The sequence below is a fragment of the Brachyistius frenatus genome, unplaced genomic scaffold (assembly GCF_029030835.1).
Source record: "Brachyistius frenatus isolate BFR_SWC_R1_liver_20210118 unplaced genomic scaffold, ASM2903083v1 Contig_150, whole genome shotgun sequence".
Lineage (NCBI taxonomy): Eukaryota > Metazoa > Chordata > Actinopteri > Embiotocidae > Brachyistius > Brachyistius frenatus.
This window is the reverse complement of record NW_027210749.1, coordinates 333,897-361,758: the sequence shown is the minus strand read 5'-3', so window position 1 is coordinate 361,758 and position 27,862 is coordinate 333,897. Positions and strand designations below refer to the sequence as shown.

Below are 27,862 nucleotides of genomic sequence, written 5' to 3'. Positions count from 1 at the left end.
GATCGTGCTGCTGTGTGTCGGCTGCGGAGGTTTTTTTAGGGGACGATGCGGCGATGATGTGGACGACGAGGCCGCAGGGAGGGAGGTAAGGAAAAAGAGGGAGGGATGGAGGGAGGATGGAGGGAGGATGGAGGGATGGAGAGGCTGCAGGGAGGAGGCAGACATGTTGAATTCACCAGCCACAGATGGAAGTCGTCTCGTAACCTGATGCAGAGCAGGAGGGTGTCGCGTTTCCACCGGTGACCTGAATACGAAGCCGGCGGCCGCGACAAAAGCTTCCTCTTTTTATTTAGCCTCGTTTCCCCCGCGTGGATTCTCCCGATCATCCTCCTCCCTTTTGTCCGGTAACGTTTTCACTTTATTTTTTTATTTATTTATTTTTTCCTCTCCATCTATTTCTGTCTGTGTTTCATCGCCGTGTATCTGGCACCTCGTGCGTCTTTGCCAGCAGGTGGAGGCGGAGCCGCCGCCCTCAGGTATTTATTTTTTTATCCTCGAATGACTGAAGTAAATGAGTCTCCAGCAGTTTGGGTAAAAAAAAAAGGAGGTCAAAATGTTGTGATGCTTCAAAATGATTATTAATTATTAATCTGCTAATTTACACAAAAAAAAGATCAGAGTTACAGGAGTCATAAACACATCGGATGAAAGCGTTTTTAAAATCTCAAAAGGATTAAAAAAAAAAAAAAATGACTCCAGGACTTAAATTCTGCTTCGTTGGCTTTTAGATCTAAAATGTATTTTATCCAGATTTTTTTTCTTCTTGTTTCTAGAGAACGTTGTACAGAGAACAACGGGTATATTTTCTATTAGTGTCGCTATCGTCAACATTTAATCTATAAAATCTTCCCCAAAATGATCAACATGCTGAGCTGATGTTTTGTTTTCTTCCACAAAAAAGTCCAAAAACCTTTAAATATTCAATTATCATCAAATGCAACAAAGAAAAGCAGCAAAATTTCTCTTGAGTGCAAAACATCATATCTTTGATACCTGAGTCAGCACTTTTTCCTGCTTCAGAGAAACATGAATCTTCCATTCGGAGTCCTTTAAAAAAAAAAGAAAAGCAGGATCCTGTTGCGTGTAAACATCTGATCCAGGTTTACCTGCACAGGTGTGAAGAACACGATGACATCATCATGACAGCGTTGGTCTGCGGTTCAGATCGGAGGAGACAAAAACAAAAGCGTGAATGACTTTTTCCATGTTGGTGAAGGGACGTAAACGGAAACCAGGAAAATTTGGTAGTCGGCGCCAGAACTTCTGAAATTCAACGAGAAGAAAAAAAAAACCAAATCGAATAAATGTATTTCAACGTAAATTTGTATTTTTAAAACAAAAAAATTTACAGAAAACGGTTAGCTGCTACGTCACCCTGAACAACTATCGTTAGCCGCTGCTTTGGACTAAATGAATAAAGTTAGCCGCTACTGTTGTCTAAAAAAATAACGTTAGCCGTTACGTTGACCTAAACTAATAATGCTAGCTGCTACGTTAGCCTAAACAAGTAACGTTAACCGTTACGTTGACCGAAACGGACAACGCTACCGAGTAATGCTAGCCGTCACGTTGGCCTAAACAAGTAACGTTAGCTGCTACGATGGTCTAAATGAATAATGCTAGCTGCTACGTTGGCCTAAATTAATAATGCTAGCTGCTACGATGGCCTAAGCAAATAACGTTGTAGACGTGACCACTGACAACACGTTAACGTAAGTTTAATCACTGAAACTCTGATATTGGTTCCTTGTTCATTTCCTGATGTTCAGGGGGACGAACAGAACCAGATTCTGATGAAAACCTGGATACGACAACCGGAACCATCAGGTTCACGTGAAACACACGAACGTTAAACACACGAACGTGAAACGCACGAACGTGAAACGCACGAACGTTAAACGCACGAACGTTAAACACACGAACGTGAAACACGAACGTGAAACACACGAACGTTAAACACGAACATTAAACACACGAACGTGAAACACACGAACGTGAAACACACGAACGTTAAACACGAACGTTAAACACACGAATGTGAAACACACCAACGTGAAACACACCAACGTGAAACACACGAACGTTAAACACACGAACGTGAAACACACGAACGTTAAACACCAACGTGAAACACACCAACGTGAAACACACCAACGTAAAACACACGAACGTTAAACACACCAACGTAAAACACACCAACGTGAAACACACCAACGTAAAACACACGAACGTTAAACACGAACGTGAAACACACGAACGTTAAACACACCAACGTAAAACACACGAACGTGAAACACCAACGTGAAACACACGAACGTGAAACACACGAACGTGAAACACACGAACGTTAAACACACCAACGTTAAACACACCAACGTGAAACACACCAACGTTAAACACACCAACGTTAAACACCAACGTTAAACACCAACGTTAAACACCAACGTGAAACACACCAACGTTAAACACACCAACGTGAAACACACCAACGTGAAACACACCAACGTTAAACACGAACGTGAAACACACCAACGTGAAACACACCAACGTGAAACACGAACGTTAAACACGAACGTGAAACACACCAACGTGAAACACACCAACGTGAAACACACCAATGTTAAACACACCAACGTGAAACACACCAACGTGAAACACACCAACGTTAAACACAAACGTTAAACACACGAACGTTAAACACACGAACGTGAAACACACCAACGTTAAACACACCAACGTGAAACACACGAACGTTAAACACGAACGTGAAACACACCAACATTAAACACACCAACGTGAAACACGAACGTGAAACACACCAACGTGAAACACACGAACGTGAAACACACCAACGTGAAACACACCAACGTTAAACACACGAACGTTAAACACACGAACGTTAAACACACGAACGTGAAACACACGACCGTGAAACACGAACGTGAAACACACCAACGTGAAACACACCAACGTGAAACACGAACGTTAAACACACGAACGTGAAACACACCAACGTTAAACACACCAACGTTAAACACACCAACGTGAAACACACCAATGTGAAACACACCAACGTGAAACACGAACGTTAAACACACGAACGTTAAACACGAACGTGAAACACACCAACGTGAAACACACCAACGTTAAACACACCAACGTGAAACACGAACGTGAAACACACCAACGTGAAACACACGAACGTGAAACACGAACGTGAAACACACGAACGTTAAACACGAACGTGAAACTCACGAACGTGAAACACGAACGTTAAACGCACGAACGTTAAACACGAACGTGAAACGCACGAACGTTAAACACACGAACGTTAAACACACGAACGTGAAACACACGAACGTGAAACACGAACGTTAAACACGAACGTGAAACACGAACGTTAAACACGAACGTGAAACGCACGAACGTGAAACACGAACGTGAAACACACGAACAAAGACAACTCGACTCCAATCAGCTGCTTTTTTTTCTCCTGAAAAACTAAATCTACCTTTTAGTGTAGAATACGTGTTTGTTGGGGAGTCGTAGTAGAAGAAGAAGAAGATGATGATGAGGAGGAAGAGGGAGGAGGAGGAAGAGGGTTTTGACTCTGAGCACATGGAGGAAAGAAAAAAACACAAAGAGAAGATTTGACCCAGTTTTGTAGGAGGAGGATCTGAAGTGTCTCCGGGAGGTGAAACGCAGCAGAGACGTTGGTGTTGATGTGAGTTATTCTGGGAAATAATCCACCGAACCGTCTTCATATAAAATAATAATAATATCACCTCATGATTGTTTACAGCTCGGCGTGTTGTGACTCGACTCCTCGGTGGGAAAATAATCTCAGATTTATAGAATTAGAAATGATACAAATTGTAATTCAGAAGTTACATTAGAAAAACATCGATTTAAAAAAACAGTGAGAACCATGAATAGAACAAAATATAACCGATAAAACGGTTAAATTTAAAAAAAGGAAAAAAAAATATTGTACTGATGATGAAACCGTTTCTGTTTAAATTGTATTTGTTTGACATTTTGTTATAATTGGCGGATTTACCTCCTGGATAATTACTGAAACGGAAGAAAACGTAAAAATGTGAGGATTCTCAGGCAACTCCTGAACTGTCTTTATTTTTTATTTTTTTTTCTTGTTTTTAGTTTTAAAACTGATTTATCTTTGTTTATTTGCTTCCTGTTTTTGTTCCAGGTCTGTTACAGGCCCGCAATTTTAATATGAAAAATACTCATCTTGAAATATTTGAGCTCCACCTCTGTGTCACGATAATCCCGTTTGAAAGGAGACACGCAGCAATAGCAGCTGGTGACCACATGGGGGCGTCACGTGACTTCTATGGGAATTAATGCGTTGTTAAGGTTTTATGAGCATCAACTTTAGACTTCTTAGGTGGAAAACCAACAAACGAGGTCGATCAATCGAACTCGAACCAATACATTTTACCCTCACCTGCTGTGTGTGTGTGTTCTTGTTTTACTGGCATTGCGGGGACTCGTTGACGTTTTCGGTGGAAACCGGCAAACGAGGTCGATCAATCAAAAGTGTAATCAATCGTGTGTGTGTGTGTGTGTGTGTGTGTGTGTGTGTGTGTGTGTGTGTGTGTGTGTGTGTGTGTGGGTACTTGTTTTACTATCATTGTGGGGACTCGACTGCTTTCCAAGGACAAAAGTCTGCATGCTGTAAATCATTTAACTTAGTTAGGTTAGACTAAGGTTTGGTTTGTGGGCGTGTCAATGTGTGTGTTTACTTGTTTTACTCACGTTGTGGGGACTCCTTTCTGGGGACAACAGGATGTAAATCATTAATTTTGAAGGTGGCGACATAATAAGGTTAGACCGTGTGTGTGTGTGTGTGTGTGTGTGTGTGTGTGTGTGTGTGTGTGTGTGTGTGTGTGTGTGTGTGTGTGTGTGTGTGTTGACAACAGACAGTGTGACAGGTGAACTTGAGCTCTGCATCGTGGACAGTCTGCAGGGAGAAATGTGTCAGTGGCTGTCAACACTAATAATGCTTTCATACAGTGTGTGTGTGTGTGTGTGTGTATTAGCATCTTACTGCATCCTTAAAGCTCTAATCTGCACTTTCACAATGCTGTGTGTGTGTGTGTGTGTGTGTGTGTGTGTGTGTGTGTGTGTGTGTGTGTGTGTGTGTGTGTGTGTGTGTGTGTGTGTGTGTGTAATTCCTTCTTATCCCAGAGGTTTTAAATATCAAAGGAATGTTGTGAGAATAAATCATCCGTTGTGCACTTTAAGAAACAGCGATAGACGCCACGGTAACGAGGGTTCTGTTTCTAGGCAACGGTGAACATCCATCAGGAAACCGTTTTGGGTCATTTCGGCAAAAACTGCTGCCGGAAAAAGCCACGAGGTTCAGAAATGGAGGCTGTGGTTGACAGAACCACCACAAAGACACACAACCACCACACAGACACACAACCACCACAAAGACACACAACCACCAAGACACACAACCACCACAAAGACACACACAACCACAAAGACACACACAACCACCACAAAGACACACAACCACACAAAGACACACAACCACCACAAAGACACACACAACCACAAAGACACACACAACCACAAAGACACACACAACCACCACAAAGACACACACAACCACCACAAAGACACACAACCACCACAAAGACACACAACCACCACACAGACACACAACCACCACAAAGACACACAACCACCACAAAGACACACACAACAACCACAAAGACATACAACCACCACACAGACACACAACCACCACACAGACACACAACCACCACACAGACACACAACCACCACAAAGACACACACAACCACCACAAAGACACACAACCACCACAAAGACACACACAACCACCACAAAGACACACAACCACCACAAAGACACACAACCACCACACAGACACACAACCACCACACAGACACACACAACCACCACAAAGACACACACAACCACCACAAAGACACACAACCACCACAAAGACACACAACCACCACACAGACACACAACCACCACAAAGACACACAACCACCACAAAGACACACACAACCACCACAAAGACACACACAACCACCACAAAGACACACAACCACCACAAAGACACACACAACCACCACAAAGACACACACAACCACCACAAAGACACACAACCGCCACAAAGACACACACAACCGCCACAAAGACACACACAACCGCCACAAAGACACACAACCGCCACACAAACACACAACCGCCACACAGACACACAACCGCCACAAAGACACACACAACAACCACAAAGACACACACAACAACCACAAAGACACACAACCACCACACAGACACACAACCACCACACAGACACACAACCACCACAAAGACACACAACCACCACACAGACACACAACCACCACAAAGACACACACAACCACAAAGACACACAACCACCACAAAGACACACAACTACCACAAAGACACACACAACCACCACAAAGACACACAACCACCACACAGACACACAACCACCACAAAGACACACACAACCACAAAGACACACAACCACCACACTTTCTCCAAGTTAAATGTTGAGGTTCATCAACGGGGTGTTTTATTTTTGGACTTGTTCGACTTTTCTAAACCTTTTCACGAGCTGCTGATGAAACGTTGCTCCGCCCACCTGAGCGCTGTTATCGGTGACGGCGTTTGTTTCCAACCTTGTGGACTCGAGCCCGTCACTCATTAACCGCCTCGCCGGTCAGTCGAGGGTTAACGGAGCATCTGCTCGCAGGATTAACAGATTACATTCAGACTCTCGGGTCGTCCTCACTAGAAAGCTTCGGCCGCTCTGGGATCAGGTGACCCCGGCGGCGTCGATGGGGTGAGTCGGGGGACCGGAGCGGTGACGGAGGCAGCGATATGCTGGGTTTGGTGGGAACGCTGCTCAACAGGAACCGGCTGGACCGACAGCGCGGCGTCCATCCTGCAGACAGAAAAACTGGCGGTCGACGGGTAAGACGGTGGAAAAGCTTCTCAAGAGATGTTTGCTGACGCCTGATTGGTTGGATTCGTAGCAGGAGACCGTCGGAGTCCAGAACTTTGGGATGCACTTTTTATTTCAAGCAATTTGACCAAGTTGGCATTCGATACCCGTTAAAATGTGTTTTTGTGTTAAATTAGCAGCTACGACGTGCAGGTCGTAGCTTTAGCCTCAAAAGGCTCGCTGAACTTGACCGACTCACCTTTTCGCGAGGTGACTGTATTCAGGCTAATTCAATTTCCGCGCTTGTATCCGAAAAGTTTGCCAGTGACAGACGGTGATGGACAGATGGGTCGTCCAATCAGCTGCCAAGTAGAAGAACGCTGTTTCCAAGGATGACTTTCGTGGTTAATGACTGAATATTAAAAGTGGGCGAAGCTTTCGGGACTGAAAAATTAAGGTTGTGCTGAAGTGTTTTAAGCTGCAATGCCACCGATGGCCATTAGGGGTCGGCTCCAAAAAGCCTCCATAGACTCCCATTCAACTTCTCTCATCAAATACAGTCAATATATTTTTTCCACTAAAGTTGCTCCTTCTTATTGGTTTTCTGGAGGTCCATCTGAAAATAAGATTCAGAAATAGCTGTTTGATTGACAGGCCTGTGGTGCAATCAGGTTATAGCTATTGGTGGGCGGGACGTAGTATCGTCAGGTTTCCCAGCAGATGGCGTCAGATCCACCGCTGGCTCCTCCCCCAGCTCGTCCAAAGATGGTCACTTCTGGCTCATAAATAGCAAAGATGGCGACGGCCAAAATCCGAACTGGAGGCGTCATTAACGTCCATTCACGAACCGACAGGTGACGGCACGGTTGGTTGGACAGCGCCACCATCAGGCAGACAGGGGAAACAATATTAGCGAAAAGTAAAATCACTTATTTCATACACACAATGCTTTTTTTTTTCTTTTTTTACTTGTACTTTAATTTTTTGGGGGGGGGGCTTATTTGTTGACACGGGCGTGAGGGTGTAGGGAGGGGAGGGGCTTATGACCTCTACTTCAACAGCCAGCCACACGGGGGAGCCGTTGTACCGCCGTCTTAATACAGTCTGATTTTTTTTTTTGTGTGTTTGACCTTTAACCAGCAGGTTCAAGGTCACGTTATCTTCACGTTTTTTAACTCCCCTCTTGTCTCTGTGTTTTTCCAGCCGGTCCAGCGGTCCAGCGCTCTGCTCAGCCCGGCGGTCATGTTCGGCACCAGAAAGACCTGGGACCTTGGCCACGCCCCCTGCCTGCAGGAGCTCTGGAAGAAAGACATCTCATTGGACGGTAAGTGTGTGTGTGTGTGTGTGTGTGTGTGTGTGTGTGTGTGTGTGTGTGTGTGTGTGTGTGTGTGTGTGTGTGTGTGTGTACGTGTGTGTGTGCGCGCGAGTGACGCCTGCTGCAAAGGGAGGGGAGGAAGGGGAGCAGCAGCAGCAGCAGCAGGAGAAGAAGGAGGGGGAGGAGGAGGCTTTAAAACAGGAAAAAAAAAAAAAACAGCAGCGTGGCTGCATTTTTGCTCCTGACAGCAGAGTGAGTGTGAAGGAGGAGAGGTGAGTCACACCTGTCGGTATGAATGGAGCTCGACGGCGAGACGAAACCTGAGACGGTCAGACGGCCGAACAGGTGAGCTGAAAATATCAAATATCACATTTAGTGGGGTCTTTTTGTTTTGCCGAGTCGTCCTCATCTGGTCAGTTTTTGTACCGTCGGCGTCCCGAGAGAGAAAAATGAGATCAGGTGAACAAACACTGCAGCTTTTGTCAGGTAGAAGAACAGGAGAGTTTCTACTGGACTCATTTTAACTTGCAGCGTTTACTAAAGTTCAAAGTTTTAAAGTTGAGGTTTAGTTGATTGTAAAATCAATTAAATCTGCAAATATTTTGATAAGAAAGGAAAAAAAACTCATTAATCGTGACGTCTTTTTTTTGTCTCTGAAACTTCGAAGAGATTTATTTTTTTTACTGTGACCGGAAGAAAATCTGGTTTCCTGACGTGAGCTGAAGTTTTTATTTTCCCTGTTTACATTAAGATTTTAATTCTCATGTTAAATCCCTCCTTAAAAAAACACGAGTTTGCACTTTCTAAAGCCGCCTCGGCGCTCCAGTTTCACTGCTGCGAAAACGGCATGAAAGAGTTTTTACAAACCTGTTTCATTCTTTGAATTCATTCAAATTAATTGAATGGAGATACTGAAACCAAAACAAATGTAGGTTCATAAATAACTTCAATGAATATTAATGTTCTCGTTAGAAAGTTAAACTATCAGATGTTCACGTCGGAGAAACTTAAACGAGTGAATTTTGAGCTTTTTTTTTTTTTTGCTTAAAAAGAAAAAAAAGCCTCTTTTCCACCACAGCTCGTCGAATCTTTTTAGTTTCAGGGACTAATATTTTCTGTATTTATGTCCTTCAGCTGCATATACGTCTATTTGTGATGGTTTCTGTGTATGTTCGTTGATAAGCAAGTTAAAATTCCTTTTACGTGTAATTACACCTGATCTAGAAGGCAGATTTTTGACTGTAATGTTGTGATTTTTTTTCCAGTGAATTTAAAAGGTTTTCTCTTATTTATGTTTCCACGGTGAATTTTTGTCTTTTTTTATTTTTTTTTTATTTTATTTTTTTTAGCCCCTGTGAAGGTTTGACGAATATTTCTGCTGGCGTGACAAAAAGCGACAGATGATGATGATGATAATTTTTTATTATTTAATGTTGACCATGTCGTTGCAGATTTCTTGTATAAAAGCTTTAATAATAAGACTTTGTCGTCCGTCCGTCTATCAGAGAAGAAACCTGAAGAAATGTTTTTTGCATTTGACGGTTTTAAAAAACGAAAAAAGGTCGTTTGTAAAATGCAGTTTTTTAACCACCAAATTTCCTCAAACGGAAGTAAATTCAGATTCCTCCGGTAGAAACTCAGTTTACTTTATTTTGAAGTCTTTAATGAAGATCTTTTGGCTTTTGGAAAAATCTGACGTGAGTCTTTAGTTTTTTAAGATGCTCGTCTGTGGACGTGTCACAACCCTGATTTGTTGTTGTTTTTATGCGTCTGAATATTCTCCAACTGTTTTTTTTTTGTGCTGATTTTATTTTTATTTATTTATTTCACATGTTGAAACTGAAAAGAGAAAAGAGAGTCTTGAGGTGAAATGAAGGATGATGCTGTTTTTCCTCTTAGGTCTGATTCTTCTACTGACAGCTGCCATCAATAATCAAATTTACCGTTCTGTGGCGTCAAATAATGTCGAACTGCAACAACTAGTTGATGAACTGATCAGCTGATCTGCAGATAATTCATATAATTTGATAATTCTGTCCTTTTTTTTCAGTTTTTAAGAAAAAATTGAAATATTTGCTGTTTTTGCTTCTGAAACTTGAAAAGAACGTTGGTAAGAAGAGAAAAATATTTGTTTATTATTGATAAGAATATTATTTTCACACATGGTGTTAACTGAAAAGTCTTAATTCTTTGATTATCTGCTTTTGACAAAAACTAAAAAAAGAAATCTTTTTTTTTAGCCGTCAACAGTTTCTAAACTGATTTCACGATATCTTGAATAAACCAATAACTACTTTAAAAAAACGTATCTTATAGTTAGTATGTAAATAAGTATGTTAAATGGTTAACATGCAATGTAAGCAGATTTAAGGGTTTATTACGGTGTTAGCTTTAATTCCTCCTGTTTACGTCCGTCCGTAGAGGTTTCTATAGAAACAGTAAAAACAAATACTGAACATTTAACAAACACTGAAAATATCCTTTAAGCTGCAAACAACTCTAATATAAAGTGTTATTAAATGTCGATTTACATCTCCGACTCCCAAACGACTCGGTTTTTATCTTCATCTAATTTCATTTATGTAAAAAAAAACAAACAAAAAAAAACACGTGAACAAGAAAAACAGTCAAACCTGATCTCACGATCTTCTGCTACGAATAAAATTCAGTCCGAACCCCAAAGCCTCATCATCCAGCTGTTAACGATTAATATGTTAATTACTCTGGATTAAAGGACAATCGTCCAGCTTTTAGTTTTTAGCGTCGAAAGAGAAAAACGACGTTTTCGCGCTATTTGTTCGGTCTGATTAAGACATTTTTTTGAGCTTCAACATTTTATATGCATTTATTTAAGATAAACACATTTTAATAATGTTTTATTGCTGGTTTTATTTTATAAAGATGCTCTGAAAGGTATTTTTTTTCAGCTTCATTATAATCCAGGTTTTTTTGTGATATTAATTTTCTGCTGACACAGCATCCCATCAGATACATATATATTGACCAATAAATAAAAACATTTCTGAGCTATTTGATTAAAATATCTGAAAGTATAACTGGAGGATCAGCTGGATCGTTGTTGGATAGATTTCAGATGACACATTCAGGAATTCATCCTGTGTGTCTGTTTTGTTTTTTTGTTTCTTTTTGCGAGTGTCAACATTTACTGATCCAGTAAAAAAAAAAAAAAAAGCAAACACGCAGCGTTTTTTTCCTTCGTGTAATCCCTTTCCTGTAATCTGTCGGTATTTGGGATGAAGCAGGTTTCTGTCCTCGGTGTGTGTCCACGTGTGCAGCTCTGTGTGACTTGGCATCTTTGTGAGGACCGGTTTGAGCCCCGGGTTGGAAGGAGGAGGAGGAGGGGGGGGGGGATGAGATGTTTGTTTTTGGGGGAAAATGTCAACACATTTGAACAAAACAACTCAAACAAATTACATATAATTTTTTAATTTCATAATTTTTATAAATGGGGGAAAAAAACCAGATCTGTCACATGTTCCATTTATCTCACCTTGAAGTCCATTAAAACAATTAAAACCTTCTTAAAGGGCCTCGACACGCCAACACGTTTTTGCCCTCGTTTGACGTATCCTACGACGCGTACCTTGACGACGACCAATAGGATGACAGATCGACGACTTCCCGACCCGACGAGGAACTCGACGTGAACGATGGTCGGTCCTGGTCGTACTTGTAGTGTCGCCGGTCTACCGACTGACAGCGTGGTGACGATCTACAGCAGTTTGATCGGACCGAGTTACCATCGTGAAACACAAGTATTTATAATGTAGTCTCATCCCGAAGAAAAATAAATAAATAAATCTAGTCATTTAGTAAGTCTGATGGAGAAAAACAACAACAACAACAACAACAACAAAAGTTGATAGATTCAGATTTCGTTTTAGGGTTCAGGTTTGAATGGGGTTGAAGGGGTCCTTGTAATCCATCATATCGCCAAGGGTCCTCACAAAGATAGAAAAACAAGAACGTGTGTTTGTGTTGAGTTAAGTCCGTGTTAATGCTCAGATTTTTTTCCCCACAGAGTGCAGATTGTTCTCAGGGTTGATAAGATTTAAGGCCCCATGCATGCAGGAAAAAAACCCTGTGACCACACACACACACACACACACACACACACACACACACACACACACACACACACACACACACACACACACAGCGTGAGAAGGTTAATGTGTGCGCGGCTGTTATCACCAGTTATCTGGGCCGACTGGTTTCCACGGTGATCAGGAGGAGCAGGTTTACTCGGGAGCAGAAAAGTTGGAGCTGAGAGACGATCCAGGAAAAATGGACTTTAGTTTCGCGTTGCGTTCAATGACCCCGTTAATCACAGATCTCCTGACCGCACACATACGTGCCATTACTTTCACTTGGAAGGTGATTTTCTACTCAGAAAACACTTTAAAAAAAAAAAAAAAATAGTTTTCTCCTCTTAATTATAAAAGAGCTTCATTGTAGTTGAGTTTATTTCTCAGGAACGTTTCAACACCGGGACGAATATTTAACCGTTTTTATTTTTCCTCCCGAGAAAAGGAGCCATTAGTCGCCGTGGAAACACCCACACTTTACAAAGATCGCTCCTTCGTGACGTGTCTGAACGGAGCTCCTCTTCTTGTGTCTCCGTCAGCGAGCTCAGTGGACTTCCTGATGAGTGATGGTGAAGACGACGGCTCCTTCCTGTCTCTGCCCACCGCCGCCTTCTCGCAGCGCCCCTCTCTGACCGCCGAGCTCACCGAAACGAGCGCACCCAGCCAGCAGCTGCTCATCCAGGTAAGCGGGAGGAGAACCGCCAAGTAAAGGGGGCGGGGCCAGAGCTCTGTAGACGTTGGTGGCCCGGGACACCAGAGGAGGACACGCTGGTTGTGTCGGTGCGTGTTGTTGTGACGGTTGCTGACTCACCGCTGACGTCAGCAGAAACTCAGACGAGGTTTAGCTGACTGAATGTCGGCGTGTCGACACCTCGGGGAGACGCCTGTCGACCTGCTCGTCAGGTCGGTGACGCAACCGTTGATCTGCTGTGATGTCGCGGCTGTGTGTGTGTGTGTGTGGGGGAGGAGGGGGGGGGGGGGGACAGTTTTTGAGGGCATGAAAAAAATAAAAATAGACACGAGGATTTTTAAAGCAGAAAATCCAGCTTCATAATCTCACTGAATATCAGGCTGATGGTTGAGTCTTCAGGCTCTCATCTTTTTTACTCATTTATTCACACTTCTGAGTCTCATCATCTGTCCTCCATCTTTTATGTTTTTCCATCTTTTCCACGCCGTCTTCATCTTCAGAGGGTCACCTGGTCCTTCTGGATGCCCGCCAACGTAAAAACCTCCAGTCTCGCTCGCCGTAGCTTCTTCTTTTTCTTCTTCTGCTTTTCTTCTTCTGCTTCTGCTTCTTCTTCTTCTTCTTCTTCTTCTGCTTCTTCTTCTGTTTCTTCTTCTGCTTCTTCTTCTTCTTCTTCTTCTGCTTCTTCTTCTTCTGCTTCTTCTTCTTCTTCTGCTTCTTCTTCTTCTTCTTCTGTTCTTCTTCTGCTTCTTCTTCTTCTTCTGCTTCTTCTTCTTCTTCTTCTTCTGCTTCTTCTTCTTCTGCTTCTTCTTCTGCTTCTTCTTCTTCTTCTGTTTCTTCTTCTTCTTCTTCTGCTTCTTCTTCTTCTTCTTCTGCTTCTTCTTCTTCTGCTTCTTCTTCTTCTTCTGTTCTTCTTCTGCTTCTTCTTCTTCTTCTGCTTCTTCTTCTGCTTCTTCTTCTTCTGCTTCTTCTTCTTCTTCTGCTTCTTCTTCTGCTTCTTCTTCTTCTTCTTCTGTTTCTTCTTCTTCTTCTGCCTCTTCTGCTTCTTCTTCTTCTTCTTCTTCTTCTTCTTCTTCTTCTTCTTCTTCTTCTTCTTCTTCTGTTTCTTCTTCTTCTTCTTCTTCTTCTTCTTCTGCTTCTTCTTCTTCTTCTTCTTCTTCTTCTTCTGTTTCTTCTTCTTCTGCTTCTGCTTCTTCTTCTGCTTCTTCTTCTTCTTCTTCTGTTTCTTCTTCTGCTTCTGTAGACACGCTTCATCCCGACCGAGCTGATTTATTTTTTTATTTTTTTTGTTCAGAAGCTTCTAGAAATGTTTTGCTCACTTGAGTTGCAGTTTTTAAAATGTTCCAAGTGTTTCATTTTGTGGTGTTTTTTTGTTTTTTTTTCAGACTCTTCAGGACAAAGTTTGTGAGTTTCAGGCTCGACTTCGCTCTGAGGAAGTGACGCGTCACCTGCTGCTGCAGCAGCTGCAACACGACGTCCAGAAGAAGACGGGCGGCGTTCAGCAGCCGTCGGCCAACGGTGAGAAGAATCATTCAGATTCATTAAATTACAAACTCCTCGCAGCTTTTAAAAAAACAACTTTTTACGTGAATTGTTTTAAACATTTATTGTCTCTCTGACTAAAAATTGTACTTACTGAAATTGATCAGTAAATTAAATTTGAAGAATCGAATTAAAGTTGAAAAATGAGCGTAGGTCGACGTAATGTCCTCTGAAGTGATGTAAACGTGTGTGTGTGTGTGTGTGTAGGTGTGACGGTGTTTCAGCCCGGTGAAGCTTCAAACCGTTTCAGCCGTCCAAAGGAAGAGCAGCTCGTTTCTCGGCTGCGCACACAGGTACGTCTGCAGGAAGCGCATCATCACACCTGTTAGCATGTTTACGTGGCCAGAATGGAATCAGGACTTTTTTTTGTCTTTTCCTGTCGGACACTGCTCCCCAAACTACAGTTCCCACAATGCTTTAGGGGATATAAACAATAGACATAATGCAGGAATCAAGTGTTTTTAATCGAGTTTTTGAAAGTTGAATGTGAAACCAGAACTTCCTCTAACGGGAAAGATCACAGCTGTTTGGTTTTTAACTGTCAGGTTGATGTGTGTCAACGTCAAATATTAAACCAGTTTTACAACTTTTTTTTATTGATGTAATTAATCTGTCAATCTGATCTGCAGTTTCACTTCACTCTGCCCGGCTCACTGGTTAAAACAGACATCTTAAACTGAGGCCGAGTGTAAAACATGATCTCAAAATATGTTGTTTTATTGAATAATGCACCTTAAAAAACTTTGTTTTCATCCTATTCCTTACGGCGTGTTTTTTTTTTTATATATAAAAAGTAAAAAAAATATATATACTGTGACTTTGAAGATATCAAAAAGTGGTAATGAAGTTGTTATTTAAGGAGTTAGTTTTGATCTGTTGTTGTGATGTGTTGTATGTAGGTGGAGGCGCTGGAGGCGAAGCTGTTGCATCAGACCCAGGAGGTGGAGAGACTTCGCTCTGAGCTGGTGAGACCCTGCTGGACCACATTCCTGAGGAACCCTGGGAAAAAAAACACCAACTCAGGCTAAATATTAATACAGCAGAAATGTCCTCACTATGATGGTTTAACTCTGAAACTGGTCCTCGCAAACACAGCAAAACCCAAGTGTGTGACATGCAGGTAATAAAATATCTATCGAGCTGATAGATCCAGTTACACAAGAGACAACTTTGTTGCGTAATCATCAGTGGAAACAGAAGACGATGTTGAACACAATGTGAAAATGATTCGGATGTAAATATGAATTACAACTTGATTAAAGTATGTGTGTGTGTCCTCCCGTCCTTTAGGGGGCGACAGACCTGGAGAAGCAGCTGGAGCTGCTGCTGGTGGAGAACGAGCGCCTGAAACAGGAGCTGAAGTCATGCAGGAGCTCAGAGCTGCAGAAGCTCGACGCGGCTGCAGAGACATGCAGCTGCAGCTACAGCCAGGTACACACACACACACACACACACACACACACACACACACACACACACACACACACACACACACACACACACACACACACACACACACACACACACACACACTGCTCCGGGTGTGTGACACCGCTGCTGTTCTGCAGGATGGCCAGCAGAGGGAGCGTCGGCTGGCTGAGCTCCAGCGGGAGCTGCAGGAGACGAGCTCCCTGCTGGAGACTCTGAACCGGCAGCTGGACGAGTCCAAGCGGCAGCTGGACGCCACCCGGAGGCAGCTGGAGGAGGCGAGATGGAGGCAGTCGGAGGCGGAGCAGAAACTCACTCTGCGACTGCACGAGTGCGAGGAGGAGCTCGCCAGACAGGCGGCGACGCCCCCTCGAGTCCAGGTGAGGAAACGCCGGCACGATGTCTGAATTTCTACCGCACGTCCGTCCAAAGAAAACAGGAAAAATAAATAAAAGCGCTGCGCTGTGGTTCCAGTTCGTGACCCAGACGGTGGAGGTGGAGTCGGCCGACTCGCAGAAAGTTCTGGCCGACATGCAGCTGAAGAACGGCGGCCTGCAGGAGCAGCTGAGCGTCCAGCGGCAGCTGCTGCGGGAGCTCGAGACGCAGCTGCACGACTCACAGAGGACCTGCGCTCAGCTCAGGACGCAGGTAACGACATCACACCTCACCGCCGGTGTTTCTTCTTCTGTGTCTGCTGCTCCGGTGTCTCGAGTGCCGAAACCGGCAGATGAGATTGAGGTTCTGGTCGGACCGGAACCGGAACCGGCCGGTCGGATCAGTTTTATCAGGTTAACGCCGACACTTCGCCTTTTCTCCGCATGCGTCCGGTCGCAGATGGTCGCCGATCGAGGCCGTCTGTGCGGCCTCCTGTCCAAGGCCGTCGGCAGGGGCAACAGCGAGGTGGTTCGCAGGTTGTCCAAGGTTGGCCGACACCCCCCCCCCTCTCCCCCCTTTAACCCCTCCCCTCTGTGACATCACTGAGATTAGACTGAGAGCGTCCAGCGGCTCCGAAGCTGCCAGAATAAACCGCAAAATTCATTTATTGAATTCCAATGGGTGTTTAAAGATATTTAATAGAATAGAAACACAATTTTACTGTAAATCAAAATGGAGATTCAGAATTTTTTTTAACGTAGAAAAAGTTTTTCAGCCCTGAAAGGTGTCTGCAGGTAGCGTCTGCTTGTAGCCTGAGAGGCAAAACCCAGGGCTAAAAAACACAACAAAGAAAACAAATTATATTGTCATTTTTCTTTCGAGATGACCGACACCAATAAATTCTGAAATCAGCGGTTTAAACCGGTTTTACTGGGAAGCTTCGGTACCGTCGGACTACGTGAGGTTTCCCAGTCTGTGATAGGAACCGTCCCAGTGTCCCTTTGTGTCCCTTCGTTATCACATCAAGGCTGCGTTCACACGATGACCAGATTAAAGCTGATCGACCGTAAAGTTAATTCATAACACTTGTTTTGGGTTGTTTTTACGATTATATACTGTTAGCCTAGCTTAGCACAAAGACTGGATGCAGGGGGAAACAGCTAGCGTAGCTTAGCCCGTTTACACCTCCACAAAGTGACCTACTACGATTAGTTGAATAATTGTTTTTCACCGTTTTCTTAATGAAAAACAAAGGAAAAGGTTCTGAGAAATCAAAAACTATTTGAGAGTCCATTCATGCTCTATTGGACTAAACTAAACATGTATTTAAAGTTGTTGGTAAACAATAAAATTGACACATCAACGACGTGTTTCACACCCGGACGTCCTCATCCGTCCGCTGTCCTCTCTGAGCGTCTCGTCCTCGTCGACAGATCCTCGTCTACGAAGGAGAGATGGAGCGAGCTCAAGGTCAGCTGGAGGCCGAGATGCAGAATCTGGAGGAGGAGAAGAACCGAGTGATCGAGGAGGCGTTCATCCGAGCCGAGAGCGAGATGAAGGCTGTTCACGAGAACCTGGCAGGTCAGACGACGGCTCCTGTTTCCTCTCTGTTTCCTGTCTGTTTCCTGTCTGTTTCCTCTTTGTTTCCTCTCTGTTTCCTCTTTGTTTCCTCTCTGTTTCCTGTCTGTTTCCTGTCTGTTTCCTGTCTGTTTCCTGTCTGTTTCCTGTCTGTTTCCTGTCTGTTTCCTGTCTGTTTCCTCTTTGTTTCCTCTTTGTTTCCTCTCTGTTTCCTGTCTGTTTCCTCTCTGTTTCCTGTCTGTTTCCTCTCTGTTTCCTCTTTGTTTCCTCTCTGTTTCCTCTTTGTTTCCTGTCTGTTTCCTCTCTGTTTCCTCTTTGTTTCCTCTTTGTTTCCTCTTCATTTCCTCTTCATTTCCTCTTTGTTTCCTGTGCAGCAGAGTGTGACTGGACTAATCTGTTGTTGTTGTTGTTTACAGGAGTGCGTATGAACCTGCTGAGCCTCCAGCCGGCTCTCAGGACTCTGACGTGCGACTACAACTGTCTGAAGCGGCAGGTGCAGGAGTTTCCCTTCATGCTGGAAAAAGCCATCACGGAGGCCAAGCACGAGGTGAGTCGGCCGCCTGACATCACTTCTTTTTTCCACCCAACCCTCCACTGACGTCAAAAGCCCCGCCCCCAGGCTGACGGGATTGGTTCATGAGGTTTTTGATATATGAAACTCGTGTTTTTGAGAAAGTTAAACTCCGCCCACTTCACATAGAACGAAAATGTTGGTTTTTATTCTAGCTGAGTAATTGTTGGTAAACGTGTGTGTGTGTGTGTGTGTGTGTGTGTGTGTGTGTGTGTGTGTGTGTGTGTGTGTGTGTGTGTGTGTGTGTGTGTGATCTGTCAGGTGATCAGCGATGTGAGCAGCACCAACCAGGAGCTGCTGCGTAAATACAAGCGAGAGATGAACCTGAGGAAGAAATGCCACAACGAGCTGGTTCGCCTCAAAGGTCTGAAAACAAAACTTCATATTTATCAGAATATGTTGCGTTTTTCTGATTTAGTTAATAAAGTCGCAGCCCGTCATCTTGTTGACGATCTGAGTCACAAATTAATTGAATTTGAAGTCGACTCATCGTAAAAGGTCGTGCACGAAGACGTTACCGTGGTTATCAGATGATTTATTTATTTTTATTTTTGTTTTTACAACCGATTTTAAGTTTAGTTTTTTGAATTCCGTGTTTGGTTTCCCAGGCAACATCCGCGTTTTCTGCCGCGTCCGGCCGGTCAGTCAGGAGGAGCAGGACTCCGCCGACGCCAAGACGATGCTGAGCTTCGACTCGGAGGACGACGCCGTCCTCTACCTCGCCAACAAGGGCAAGGTCATGACCTTTGAACTGGACAAAGTCTTCCCTCCTCAGTCCACGCAGGAAGAGGTGAGCACGGGAACAAGGATGTTTGGAAAACGGGGTTATTATTAGTAACCAATAGTCCGGGTCGCTTCGCTCGATCTCACCTGTCCTCTCCTCTGATTGGTCCGTCAGGTGTTTCAGGAAGTCCAGTCTCTGGTCACTTCCTGCATCGACGGCTTTAACGTCTGCATCTTCGCGTACGGACAGACCGGCTCGGGGAAAACGTACACGATGGAGGTAAGACGAGTCGATGAGTCAGCGGCTAAAATACAAATACTAATATATATATGCTAATATAGGCAGTTTTATCCATTCGGAAACGGGTTTTTTGTGAACTTTTCTTTGTCCTTTACATTATTTCTTATTAACAAATAGAATTTTGTGTTTGTTGTTTTGCTGTTGGCAAAAAAAACAACAAAAAAAAAACATTAAATTTCATTTCAACAAAGCAGAAAAATAAACTGTTTATGAAGACAGAAGTTTCCCACGTGTCAGTGAATGCACCTGTAAACTCCGCCCCCCTCTGCGTCTTTCAGGGCGTGGCTAATAACCCCGGCATCAACCAGCGAGCTCTGCGGCTGCTGTTCTCCGAGGTGACGGAGAAAGCTCCGGACTGGGACTACAAGATCACCGTGAGCATGGTGGAGATCTACAACGAGACGCTGCGGTGAGGCGACGACCAATCACGGCCGAGCAGGACTTTATTTGAATTATTTAGCAAATATAATAACAAAACAGTCCCTTCGTCCCGACCTCCTCGACCGACTGCGGTGCGTTGCTCGAGTCCCATGTGCTCCTAATGAGGTGTCGACAAACCCGATCCGCTCCAGGCGCCGTGACGGAACCGGTGGAAACTAGCTTTGACCAAAAGTGGGCGGAGCCACTGAAGATGCAAAATGGATTAAAAAAAAAAAAAAACATCTTTTATTTCCTTCGAGATTTAAAAAGCAGCATTACTGGAGTTGGTTTGGAGCCATATTTTAACATAAATGAGCTCTAGTCCAGTTGTGTAACCGAACAACCATTTTATAAAAGGTATATAATCGTGAATGCTTTTAAATATTAATCTGACATTTCAGTGTGTTTTTCTACAGACTTCTTCGTTTCCACCGGATTTTCTGGAATATTACAGAATCAAAACAAGTCTGCAAAGTTTGGCCAAATCTTGAGATTTCAGGGAATTTTTGTTGAATTTTTTTTGTCAAATAAACTCTAATATTTATCATGAGGTTTTTTTCCACTTCTAATCATTTAAAAAGAAAAATCTAAGTTACCAAAAAAAGTCCTTTGAACTCTCAAATTGCTGTGAATAAATGAATGTGGCTGGATTTTAATCTGCACAAAGACAACTTTTTTTTCTGTTAATTTTAGGTCATAAAAATGAAACCTTTTAGTCTGTGAAAGTCAGAGAATAAAAGAAAAGCCTCAGTACTTCCCTAAACCAGGAGGATGAGTGCATTTACTGGGGGACTACTTTCAGCGGCGGATGAATCCACGTGTTTTTTTTAATGGCGTTTCAGAGAGATTAAAGCGCTTCCAGAGCAGTTATGTAAAAGGTGGATGATATGAAATGTTATCTGTTAATCTCCATCTGATCCAGCTGTTGTGTAACCGAACATCTGGAGCTCAGGATGAACGTTTTTTTTTGGGGCGCAGAAAAGAACTGAGAGAACTTGGACGGGATTTAGATCCTGAGATTATCAGTTTAATGGAACATTTTATATCGAGAAGTGGAGGTTTTTACGGAGTTAATGAGCTCCGGTGAGCTGAGAGAACATTTGGGACTCGTCAGAAACGCACAGAAACGCTGCTCGCGTCTTAAATTCTTAAAAAGATTTTACACCCGCTGGAGGATAAAATCTAAAACTACCCGCTTAGTTTCTTCTGGGAAGTTCAGGATCGTTTGTTTGAGTCGTGACATCAACTCGTGAAGTCCCGTTCGTTTTTTGTTGTTTTTTTGCAAATAGTTTCATTATTTTTTTTAACTCTGGTTTTTGTCGAATACTTTCACACAGAAGGTAAAAATTTCAAGGCGACAAAAGAAATATATTTCTTCTGAATCGGGGTCCGTTTGGGTCGACTCACCTGCATCATCAGTTGTTGAACCTAAAATATTCCCAAACTGAATTCCAAAGCTTCCGATGCAGAAGTGTCTTCAGCTGCAATACCAGCGAGTGCCACTAGAGGTCGGCTCCAAAAAGCCTCCGGCTCCATAGACTCCCATTCAACTTCTCTCATCAAATCCAAAGTGAACAAAATGTGTCCATCAGTTATCTCGGTGTTGTTAGCTAAAGTCACTCCTTCTTCTTAGTTTTCTGGAGGTCCATGGACTCCCGGTTCAGGTGCGCCTCTCGGTGACGCTCTCCATTTTCTTTTCAGGAACCTGCTCGGGGAAAATCCCACCGACAAGCTGGACATCAAGATGAACCCGGACGGCAGCGGACAGCTTTACGTTCCCGGACTGAGCGAGTTCACGGTTCAGAGTCCCGAGGACATCATCAGGGTGAGGACACCTGTCTTCATGTTTTAGTTCATATTCGTATATATGCAAATGATATATGCATCTTAAATCTTAGAATACTTTAAAAAGAGGCTTAGCTGTATTATTTTCTTTTGTTTGGATGAAATCTTAAAACATTGGTGAAGAATTTTGAAACTATAATTTTATTTAAGATGTTAAAGTGAAATACGCAAATAAAAAAGGGAATAAATGAAAAGGTCACAAAGATAGTCATTTTTAATACGTGTGTGTGTGTGTGTGTGTGTGTGTGTGTGTGTGTGTGTGTGTGTGTGTGTGTGTGTGTGTGTGTGTGTGTGTGTGTCCTCAGGTGTTCGAGTTGGGTCACATGAACAGAGCGACTGCGTGCACCAACCTGAACGAACACAGTTCACGTTCTCACGCTCTGCTCATCATCACCGTGTCTGGATTCAACGCGGCCACCGGAAACCGCACACAAGGTACACACACACACACACACACACACACACACACACACACACACACACACACACACACACAAAGACACACACACGCCGGTTCTGCTGTCTTTGTGGGGACTCATGTCTGGACTCTGAACCCTCAAACGGACCTTTTGAAGTTCAGTACCGAAGCGAACGACGCGTCAGACGAAGCGTCCCGACTCGATCTTTCCAACGATGTTACTCGTTTGTCTGCGCGACGAAGCGTCGGAGGGAAAAAGCCGTTTCAGAAGTGGCGTCAGGCGCCTCCTGGACCCGGTAAGCGTCCTCACCTGTCGCTGTGCTCTGGTTCAGGGAAGCTGAACCTGGTGGACCTGGCGGGTTCGGAGCGGATCGGGAAGTCGGGGGCGGAGGGCAGCCGCCTCCGAGAGGCTCAGTGCATCAACAAGTCGCTGTCGGCGCTCGGCGACGTCATCAACGCGCTGCGCAGCAAACACTCCCACGTCCCCTTCAGGAACTCACGGCTCACATACCTGCTGCAGGACTCGCTGAACGGAGACAGCAAGACGCTGATGATGGTGCAGGTGAGACGGCGAGGACACGCGGAGACAGGAAGTCCCGCCTCCCGAGCCTCGCCTTTTTAATATCCGCCTCCTCTCTCTGGTGTCCAGGTCTCTCCGTTGCCTAGCAACATGAGCGAGTCGGTCTGCTCGCTAAAGTTCGCCCAGCGGGTTCGTAGCGTCGAGCTGAGCTCGTCCTCCAGGAGACACGAGAACTGGTCCACGTCGTCCTCGCCGACCCACGACAGCGTCGAGGTGACGAGATACCGACGATTTCAATTCAGGGTTCATGCCTTTCAAAATAAGAGCAGCTCAGCTGATTGTTTTAATAACTTTATTTAATGTCGGTGTTCGTACCTTTCAAAATAAGAGCGGTTCAGCTGATTGTTTTAATGACTTTATTTAATGTCAGTGTTCATACCTTTCAAAATAAGAGCGGTTCAGCTGATTGTTTTAATGATTTAGCTTAATGTTAGTGTTCATACCTTTCAAGATAAGAGCATGGTTAAAAGGATAAAAATCAAAGATTAGATTATTATATTTATAAAGTTTACACATTTATAAACAATAATACTTTGAATAATTAACAAATAAAAATTACACTTAAATCTGATTTGAAATCACATTAATTAGAATGAAATAATACACATTTGTAAAATCGTTTGTAAAATGGGAAATTTAAAAAATAAACATAAAATTTAAGTTTTACATGAAGTACAATAAAGTAAATTCAAATTAAAAAAATGTATCACTTAAAATTTAGATTTTCAGAAAATAAACATTTTTTTAAACTCAAATCTAAAACAAAATGAAAAATAAAACAATTAAAAACCTCCACCTTACATTCTGACCTTTGACCTCTCCTCAGCTGGACTCTCCCCCGGTGACCCCGGTGCCCCTCCCCCTCTCTCGGGCCAGCAGCGCCGGCTCCACCCTCTCCTCCGCCTCCAGAACGCCCAGCACCTCCCGCAGGAGGTCGCAGTCGCAGCTCTCCACAGGTACACACACACACACACACACACACACACACACACACACACACACACACACACACACACACACACACACACACACACACACACACACACACACACACACAGTGCTGATGAATATACGATCTACTTCTTTTATTTTGACACCTGACTCACTTCCTTTGATACATTTAGCATAACGTTCGTCTATTTCGGTGTTAATTCATCACATTCGCTGTTTCTACTGTTTTCTGCTGCTTTTTTTTTTTTTTTTTAAATCCTGGAAGGCTTTTAATGTGAAAAGCCTGCAGGAAGTTTGTATATTATTGACATTCATGCGCAGGTAAACCACACCTGCTGCAGCGAACACCTTTCATTTTAGAATTTTCTGCTAATTTCCTGTAAAAACTCATCAAGTAAACAATTGATTATTAATATTACTTTTTATTATTATTATTATTATTATTATTATTATTATTAAACTGATCGTTGCAGCACGACTTCCAAACAAAATTCATCTCTTGCTGCTTTCACGGCAGTTTCCGGAGGGTCGACAGAGGTGCATTTTGGGAAACGTAGGCCGGTTGACTGAACGTGGAAACGGAAAACGCCGAGTAAATAATAATAATAACAATAAATAACTCCTGAACATCGCAGGTCTGAGCTGTAAGAGTGATGGAGGATGTCTCCAGGAGGCGCCGCTGTCAGTCTGTCCTCCTCCCTCTTCTGCTTCTGTGTCCTCATTCTGTGGTCTGATTGGTTGGTTTGCAGACAGACAGGTAGACAGAGGCAGCCCATTGGTGGGGGACGGTGGGCAGGTAGGTGGGGAGGGGGGTATGCTGATTGGTGGATAGCTTGGGCATGGAAGCTCTCAGCATGGCATGGTGGCCCCCCCACCCCCTCCCGTCCCTCCATTTCCCCCCACCCCTCCTCCACCCGTCTAACACTACCCCCTCCCCCCCACCCCCCCACCACCTCTAACCACGAAGCTTCTGCGGTGCCTGCGGTGCCTGCGGTGCCGTGCTCGGGGCCCACTGAGCCCACGAGCCTCCCGCGCTGCTTGTGTCGCCTGTTCGAGTGCTGGAAGTCGTTTTCTTCAGCTTTTGTGGAGAAAAAAAACACGAAACGGTTTCAAGTCACAAGGAAACAACGCGACAGCGTCTCGGCTTTTAAATCAGTCGTCAGTCCCTCCGGGAGGTTTCATTTTGTGATTAAAAAGTTTTTACGGTTTTTGCGGCAGTTTTTCCCCAAAAAATTTGCGATGTAATTTGTGGAGGTTTTTTGCAGTAAATTTACAGGAATTAGAAAAAAAGTTGCAAATCGAGAATGAATTTTTTTAACGCTGTTAAAGGAATAAATCTGTAATCACGTCCTGTTGCTGCACATCACAGGAATATTTCTGATCTCATTTTTTTATTTCATTTATTGAACTTAATTGGGCTTAAAATACTGCAGAGTTTACTTGAAGTTGCGTTAAATTATTGCGATCACAAGATCTTGTATTTCCCTGGAGGGACTGTTTAAAGGAGCAGCTCAACATTTTAGGAGATTCTCTGAAAGTCTCGGCGGTCCTGGACGCTGTTAGCCTAGCTTAGCACAAAGATGCGTCGACTAAATAATGATGTCATGAGAAGTTATTCTTATAAACTGCTGAGAAGCTCTAAAACAAAACAAAAAGTAATAAACGATTACAGGGCCTTACATTGTGTCTTAAATGCAACAATGCTAACAGTTTGCCCCCGTTTCCAGTCTTTGTGCTAAGCTAGGCTAAACGCACCCAGGACCTCTCTGAGATGAAACTGATCAGTACATGTGGAGGTTTTCTTTTTTTAATTGGTCCAGGGGTTGTCTTTTCCTTGTGGCTTCAGTGTGTGTGTGTGTGTGTGTGTGTGTGTGTGTGTGTGTGTGTGTGTGTGTGTGTGTGTGTGTGTGTGTGTGTGTGTGTGTGTGTGTGTGTGTGATGAACCTCTTCCTCCCTGTGAGCCCGGCGGTGAGCCGAGGATTGTGGGATTGTTCCCTCCATGTCTGCGCTGATAAATCTGAAAACACTTCGTAACGATGTTTAAGTAAAAAAAATAATAAGAATAAAAGATGATGATGATGCAAGTTTTGTTTCGCACGCTCACAAACTAATCATTGTTGAACTTTTTAAAAACACAAAGGATTTTACATCAGGACTGGGCGTTATTCTGCAGGTAACCATAGCAACAGCACTGATGTTTCCAGCTGTGTTGGCGGTTAACCTGACCTAACTACGGGTTGGACTAAAACACACTGTGGAAACATGGAGGAGGGTTTTAACGCAGCGACATGGTGTCCTCACAGACCATGATATGTCCCACGTGTCCCCATAGACCACAAAATCTCCAGGGTGTCCTCACAGCCCATAATGTCTCTCAGATAGACTAAGATGTCGCCCAGGTGTCCTCGTAGATCATCATGTCTCTGAGGAGGAGATACTTTGTATCACAGCGTTCTCTAAGGACACCTGGTTACCTGGTTACCTAGTTACCTGGTTACCTGGTTACGTCATACTGTATATTGTTGTTTGCTTACGGGGACCCCTGCTGGTTGGGAGTTCCTCAGCAGCTCGAGGAGCGTTTTTAGACGGCGTTATTTTTATTTAAAATCCATCAGAGCTTTTCATGATATAAAGTCTCGGTTAGTCGTCGTCTGATCGGAGAAATAAAAACTTGTTTTCATATTTATCATCAGCCGTGTGGACGTGGTCAGACGTCTGCGTTGAACGGTCACTGACTGACGCTCTTGTTTTTCTCCGCAGGACGACTGAAGCTGACGGCCTGAGACGGGGGGACGGGGGGACGTCCGGGTCGGACTAAAAAACCAAAAGGGTTTATCTCCACCTCCTTCCTGTCCCTCGCAGGATTTATCACCGCCGCATGGCGACGGCAGCAAAGACTCATGGGAACTTTTTACGGGGCATCTGGAAAATCTGAGCGTACTCTGATCCTCGGTCGAACGCGGCCAAATGTTCTGACTTTACAAAACCCAACCGGACTACAGAGACTCCGAGAAGCTCCACCCGTCTGGACCGACCCTGAAACGCTCACTAACGCCCCCTCGAAAATAATCAGTATCCGCTTTTCCGATCACAGTATTTCTTTATATTATTTCTTTGTTAAAGTTGCACTTTAAAAACTCTTTAGATTATTTTCTAACCCACGACTTCCAGATGTGGTTGATTTATAATATATGCATAATGTGGTTTATATATTTATGTTTGACATGCTTTAACTTGACTTTTTTTTAATTATTATTATTATTTTAGTTTCATTCTTGCAAAGGATGGTGGCACATGGCAGTTTTATTTTGGAGAAATTTTGAGATGAAAATTGAGATTTCTGATTTAATTCTTTGATTTTTAAGATGATTTTTTTCCGTATTAAATCCTCTTTTGTGGTTTCCGGAGGCTGATGTCGGGGTGCTTTTAGGATTTTAGAGGATGTGGACACATGAAATGCTTCAGATGTAGTTTAAGATTTTAGGAATCTTTTTTTTCCTCCCCTGTAGTCTTGACGATCCTCCGTTTGTCCAATCAGGGTACTCCGCTGATACCGAGCTGTCCAATAGGACGCGAGCAATACGAGGAAGTCTTCTGTGTACGTGGATGTTTGTTTTAATTCCTTCAGCCTAGCGAAGGAAGAAAAAAACAAAGACGCTTGAATCTTTCTTCACTTTCCTCAACTGTTTTCTTCTCGGCGTGCTTCTGCTGTCTCTCTTTACCCTGTTAAAAAAAATAATACCTAACCGCTGGTGACCTTTAACCTCCGACAGAAGAGATCTGTAGCCGCGGAGCCGGCGCGGAGCTTCGTGTGACGAAGTAGAAAAAAAAATAAAAGTGTTAAGCTAGTTAGTCGTAGTGAACAGGAATGCGTAGAAATGCGATGAAGCTGCTGTGTGTTTGTCGACCTGACGATCGACCGGTCCGCTTGCTTTTTGTCTCCCGCTGTAGATTTCTACAGTCTGTTGGGTTTCTTCCTCTCTTTTTTTTTTTTTTTTTTTGTATTTCCTTTTTAATAAATGCACCAAAACAAACGCA

At 43.6% G+C, this 27,862-nt stretch overlaps 1 protein-coding gene across 2 annotated transcripts; it reads left to right on the top strand.

Annotated features, from left to right (window-relative positions):
• Positions 1-27,862, top strand: kifc3 (kinesin family member C3). 2 transcript variants are annotated; one of them, XM_069715901.1, is made up of 22 exons: positions 1-85; positions 8,184-8,304; positions 12,944-13,086; positions 14,478-14,610; positions 14,842-14,927; positions 15,534-15,599; positions 15,925-16,065; positions 16,203-16,442; positions 16,537-16,710; positions 17,871-18,018; positions 18,432-18,562; positions 18,839-18,950; positions 19,195-19,376; positions 19,485-19,589; positions 19,889-20,019; positions 21,732-21,855; positions 22,181-22,310; positions 22,626-22,855; positions 22,943-23,086; positions 23,700-23,829; positions 24,574-24,620; positions 26,585-27,862. In XM_069715901.1, the coding sequence occupies exons 2-22, from the start codon at positions 8,223-8,225 to the stop codon at positions 26,591-26,593; spliced, it is 2,688 nt and encodes an 895-aa protein (XP_069572002.1). In that variant the 5' UTR covers positions 1-85; positions 8,184-8,222; the 3' UTR covers positions 26,594-27,862. The 2 variants fall into 2 exon arrangements, with proteins under 2 accessions (XP_069572002.1, XP_069572003.1); XM_069715902.1 differs by lacking the exon at positions 24,574-24,620.